Source organism: Euprymna scolopes, chromosome 19 (genome assembly GCF_053919585.1).
Source record: "Euprymna scolopes isolate OS-2025 chromosome 19, ASM5391958v1, whole genome shotgun sequence".
Classification (NCBI taxonomy): Eukaryota; Metazoa; Mollusca; class Cephalopoda; order Sepiida; family Sepiolidae; genus Euprymna; species Euprymna scolopes.
In genome coordinates this window covers 136,496,199-136,501,253 of record NC_136500.1, presented here as the reverse complement: position 1 = coordinate 136,501,253, position 5,055 = coordinate 136,496,199, and the positions used below count along the sequence as shown (strand labels likewise).

The 5,055-nt window shown below is 35.9% G+C and overlaps 1 protein-coding gene across 1 annotated transcript; it reads left to right on the top strand.

The window, feature by feature from the left end:
* Nucleotides 1–1,167: 1,167 nt before the first annotated feature.
* LOC145240374 (uncharacterized) lies at nucleotides 1,168–1,572 on the top strand. The gene has a single exon (XM_080103953.1). It carries the CDS (start codon nucleotides 1,168–1,170, stop codon nucleotides 1,570–1,572), a length of 405 nt encoding a protein of 134 aa, XP_079960079.1.
* The last annotated feature ends 3,483 nt before the right edge of the window (nucleotides 1,573–5,055 follow it).

Genomic DNA, 5,055 nt, shown 5'->3' with positions numbered 1-5,055 from the left:
TATCAAAACCAAAGCAAAATATGATGAAAGTAAAAATAGAATAGAAAAACCCCATAATTTATTATACCATACCTGTTCACAATGAAACACTTATCACAATATTCTGTGGATCTATATTAAAAAACCTTATTAAACTTTGTGAAATATTTCCATTCTATGGAGGTCAGGTGCGAACGAACACCCCATAATTTTATCATACCATATTTCTTCAAACAGAAACATAATTATCAAAGTATACTTACGCAGATAGATATGAAAAGTCTTTATTAAAGTTTGTGCCTATTTCCATTCTATGGAGGCCAGGCGCGAACGCAGACCCCACAATTTTATTCTACCATCCCTATTTAAGTTAAAACATACTTATCAAAGTATTATTATGTGCATCCATATCAAAAACACTTGTAAACGTTTTTTTTTTTTTTTTTTAAATTTTTTATTTCCATACTTTGTTGACCAGGCGCGAACGCAGACCCCACAATTTTAATGAACCACCGTTCTGTCAGATCAAATATACCCATTCCAGATCCTAGATATATCTTCTATTATTATAGGTAATTAGTTTTTTAAAATAGTCAACCATATAGGAGCCTATTCGTGATCAGACACACAGACATTCAGCTTTATAATATAGATATATTACACATATAAAAATGACTATAAACAATATATGTACAGGGTGTCTAAAAAGTCATTGAAAGATTCTGAACTACTGTGGATATCTTTCTGTAATTTTAACAAAATCTGGCTAAGTTATTAGAAAAAGTTTATTATAAAAAAATCAAAATTCGAACAATCTTTATTTATAAAAAAATAATGTCCATTAAATGTTAACCATTTTCAGTTTTACATATTTGTGCTCTTTCTAAAACATTATTCATGACAGATTGCAGAATCTCTGGATTGTGATTTAATTCCCTTATGACGTTCCTGATGTTGTCCTTCAATTCTTGCAGGATTTGGGATTTAACCTTCCGAGGTCTACCAGCTCGTAAAATACGCATAAATATTATATTTTGATTAATACAGAAACTGTGACATGTGCATGCGAGTATTATGGGTTTTGTCTTTCTTAACAGTCCACTTCTTGTAAGTAAAATGAATACTCGAGCAGAGATCGAAACCAAAACGTTAAGACAGTGAGTCAAACAAGTAAATAATTCTTAAAATATGTGCATCGAACAAGTAATGCGAGAAGCATTCGAACATCACCACGCAGGAATCAAAATTGGTGGAAGAAAAATCAATAATCAACGAATAGCTGGCGATGTAGTTCTGATTGCACTATATATGCAGGAACTACAAGAATTAACTAACAAAATAAAAGTTGCCAGCGAAGCAGCAAGACTCTTCCTCAAACTAAGCAAAACAAAAGTAATGAAAATAACACAGGCGCTAAATGATGAAAACCTAATTTTGGACAATCAAAATGTTGAAAATGTAGAAGATTTCAAATACCTGAGTGCAGTTTTCACAAACAAAGTAGATGATAGCAAAGAAGAAAGGCGACGTATTGCAATGGCAAATACAGCAATGATTGCGCTAACCAATACCGGGAAAGACAAATTCATTTAACAACGCACAAAGAAGTGACTCCTGCAAGTGTTAGTATTTTCAATAGCAACGTACGTTCTGAAACAAAGAACACAACAACTTCAATAAATGTAACAAAGAAAAGGTTTATTCAGACGAATGTTCACAGGGAGATATTATCCTTGGATAAAAGCTTGACTCTGGCTACCTGGTGCTATCACAGTAGTTATTCCCGGTGGGAATTGTCGATACCGGATGAAATAGCACAGAGATTGAGAGAGAGCGAAGAAAAAGGGTCCGATCTGCTCTCGGTAAGAAAGAGTTGTTTCCTTCAAACCGGAAGCTGGCCTATTTCCTTAGGGGAAAAAAGGATCAATGCACCGCACCCCTGATTGGTCATGGCCAAATAACACAGGGGAGAGGCATTGACTTGTGTGAGGGTCGTCAGGCCTTTTTAGGAACTAACTTCCTCCACAAATAAATAAAAATAAAAAGAAGAAGACTTACATCCAAAACAAACGGAGGTTTATTCACAGAAACCAACCATTAACAAATAAAATATAATTCTCTTTATAATGAGTTCAGAAGTCCTTTTTAAGTGTTTCGTATAAAAAAGGAGAATTTCTTTTTTTGTTGAACTGTTCATGTGTTAAAACATGTTAAGAGAGGCTATAGGTAATGTTCGCCTGTGAAATTGTATGAAGCGCGCGGAGCCGTGAAAATGGAAGAGTGATAGTAACACGCGTGGAACGTCCGAATGAAAATGCAGTTGAGAGAGAGATTTGATGTTTGTGTGTGCTTAAATACTATTTGGACCGGCTCCCAGCGAGCTTAAAAAGAAAAGTTTAGAAAAATGTCCTCGGAGAAATCCCATTGGATGGAAACATCACGTGGGGTGCTCTGCACTACGTCCGCTCGTTTTGAGTCGATTTAATATATAAGGCCACGCCGGAATTTGCGTGGGAGTTATTTTTTTATTTTTCACGCGCCAACATAATCATAATCATACTGCGCGCCTAAATTGTATTTATTTTTATAACAATTTTTAATCCGAATCTTAACCGTGTCAACTGGCACACTTCCGAAAGAAAAACAGTTCCATTTGTTTCTGCTACATGCCCCTTCGGCGTAGATATCCTGGACAAACTCGCTTAGTTACAAAACCATACTCCTTCACTGTTAAAGTCCATAAATGCCGAAAAGCTTTCTATTCTAGTATCTTCTTTTCGTCGAACAGATAGACTTTGGAATTCCTTTTTCACTACCTGCTTCCCTGGCATGCATATGCAGAAGTTTACATGTAACGTAAACCAACTATGACCTTCACCGAGGTGCGCGACTTGACACACAAAAATAAACCGCCTCTTAATCACCTGCTAACGCACGCGTCACTGTAACGTCCAATGACAACAACAACAACAACCTTCTCGCTCGACCTGCCTTTATACCACTATCTACATCCCTTCTCTTGCGCATGCGCCTGTAGATTCCTGACAACCTCGAGACTTCCGCTTATAAAAACCCAAGTTTTGTTGTCGCGCATGCCTATACAAGGAACAAACACGAGGGCGTTTGTTGTGTTGGTAAGTACTACACGAACATCTTGTTAATCCTTCCTAAGCATGGTCCCAATCAGTAGCCCCTTACGTTCAAGTGACGATTTGCCTTGTTTGAAGTGAAGGTAAGTAAAAAATTTTTAAAAAATAGTAGTTGATATCATTTTCCCGGCTTGTTACGTCTTTCTCACAGAATAGATGTTATGAGTTATCTTTGTTATAGTGCTCGTCTGATCTCCAATATGGGATCCTCATTGCCCGACATTCAAAAACACTCGTTTATCTACAACCACTATCATTTGAAGCAATCATTTATTTAGTAATAACCACTGTCAACAATTTCCTTCACTCTCTATCTGTGCCTAAGTCTAAATGCACATTACATGAACAAAGTTTCTTTTCTAGATCTGCCTGCCAATGGAACTCTATACCATGGGTATGCTTTTCATCACACTATGACATGGTCGTTTTCAAGTCTAGTGTAAACAAGTACTCATTTAACTATCCTCCTAGGTTGTAAATTATTATTTTCCCTCGTGATTAGTACTTATTATGGATTTCGGGCTAATGCAGGAAATTTAGAAAAAATCAAAATGATAACGGATTAATGTTATACGATGGGTGTAACAGTTCCATAATCCTCGGGCGGAGGGGGGTCGAAGAGGCATTGCATTATTACATGCAGCGTGTCTTAAGGCAAGAATAGCCTGGCAGGATCCACTCCTCTCTAGAATTTTGCACCCGTACAACAATTGGTATTGCCAAATGGTTTCCCATTTTAATACTGGACAGACGTTTAACTTTTATGATCTAATAGGAACCGTTGTCTTATATATAAGATTTCAATTAATCAATTTTAACCCGACGAAGACTCCAAGGATTGTACACCGGTGCGTAACTGCAGTTCTAGATGGTTCCGATTTCGAAACACACAAGAAAGTCAGCAACCTGACCTTGATCGTCTATACTATGATAAGGTTTGATGGATTATTCCTTTTCCACAAGTAGTCGGCAACGTAAAAAAAAGAAAAGAAAAACTAAGGTAAGCAATTTTATTTTATTTTTTATTACATTTTCAAGAATGGAAGAGAGAAACAAAGAAAGGGCGAGAGGGAGAGAGAGTGTGAAATATATATTTTGTTGTTTTATGAATTCAACTACCCGCACGCAAATTCTTATAAAGATATGTCAGTCAAACCTGGTTAATATATTATAATAATAACATTTTAACATTCTAACATTTTAAAAATCACAAAGAATCTGCATTACACACGTACACTTCCCCATAAGTACAGAACAAGTTGGGCACAAGGTTAGAAGTAAGGAACAAGGTTTATTAAGTAAAACGTCCCAGATACCCCGAAAGTACGCTACGTCATTGTGCCACAATTATCTCCTGAATTTAAACTAAGACGCAGGAGAATTTAATTTTGCTTCGGTAAAACTTTAGTCCCGCTACTATAAAAGGGGGTTAGATTATGTTCATGAGTTTGATTTCCAGATTGCTTCAGAAACCGCCGGTATAAATGTTTTGAACCGTAGCTATAAAAAAAAATAGAGACAGTAAAAATTGGGACTTTTTATATTTAACTGACTTTTAAAAACTGATTTTTCCTCATTCAAACTAATTAACCGGAACTCAGTGTTTGACCCATCAGGTCATATTTTTAATTATTTTATCAATGTATCGCTCTGCATATCAATGTATGCGGTACAATATTTATAAACATATTTATATGCATATGACATAGAAAGAATTCTTTACTAACCAAAATCGATTATCGATTTTTCATTACTGTCTATCGAATCATCTTCATCTTTCCGATTTTCGCTATTTGCCACGAAAAGCTCTATGACGTCATAGAACAGAAGGAAAATCAATTATAGAAAAAAAGCAAACGCGAAGCCAACAGTTGATAACAAAAGCAAATATTGAATGTCTCCAAAGCAAAGAAAGGGTGACGCAGCG

Bases quoted from the DNA above. Each gene is read 5' to 3' on its own strand.
- LOC145240374 (XM_080103953.1), top strand. From the start codon at position 1,168: ATGTGCATCGAACAAGTAATGCGAGAAGCATTCGAACATCACCACGCA.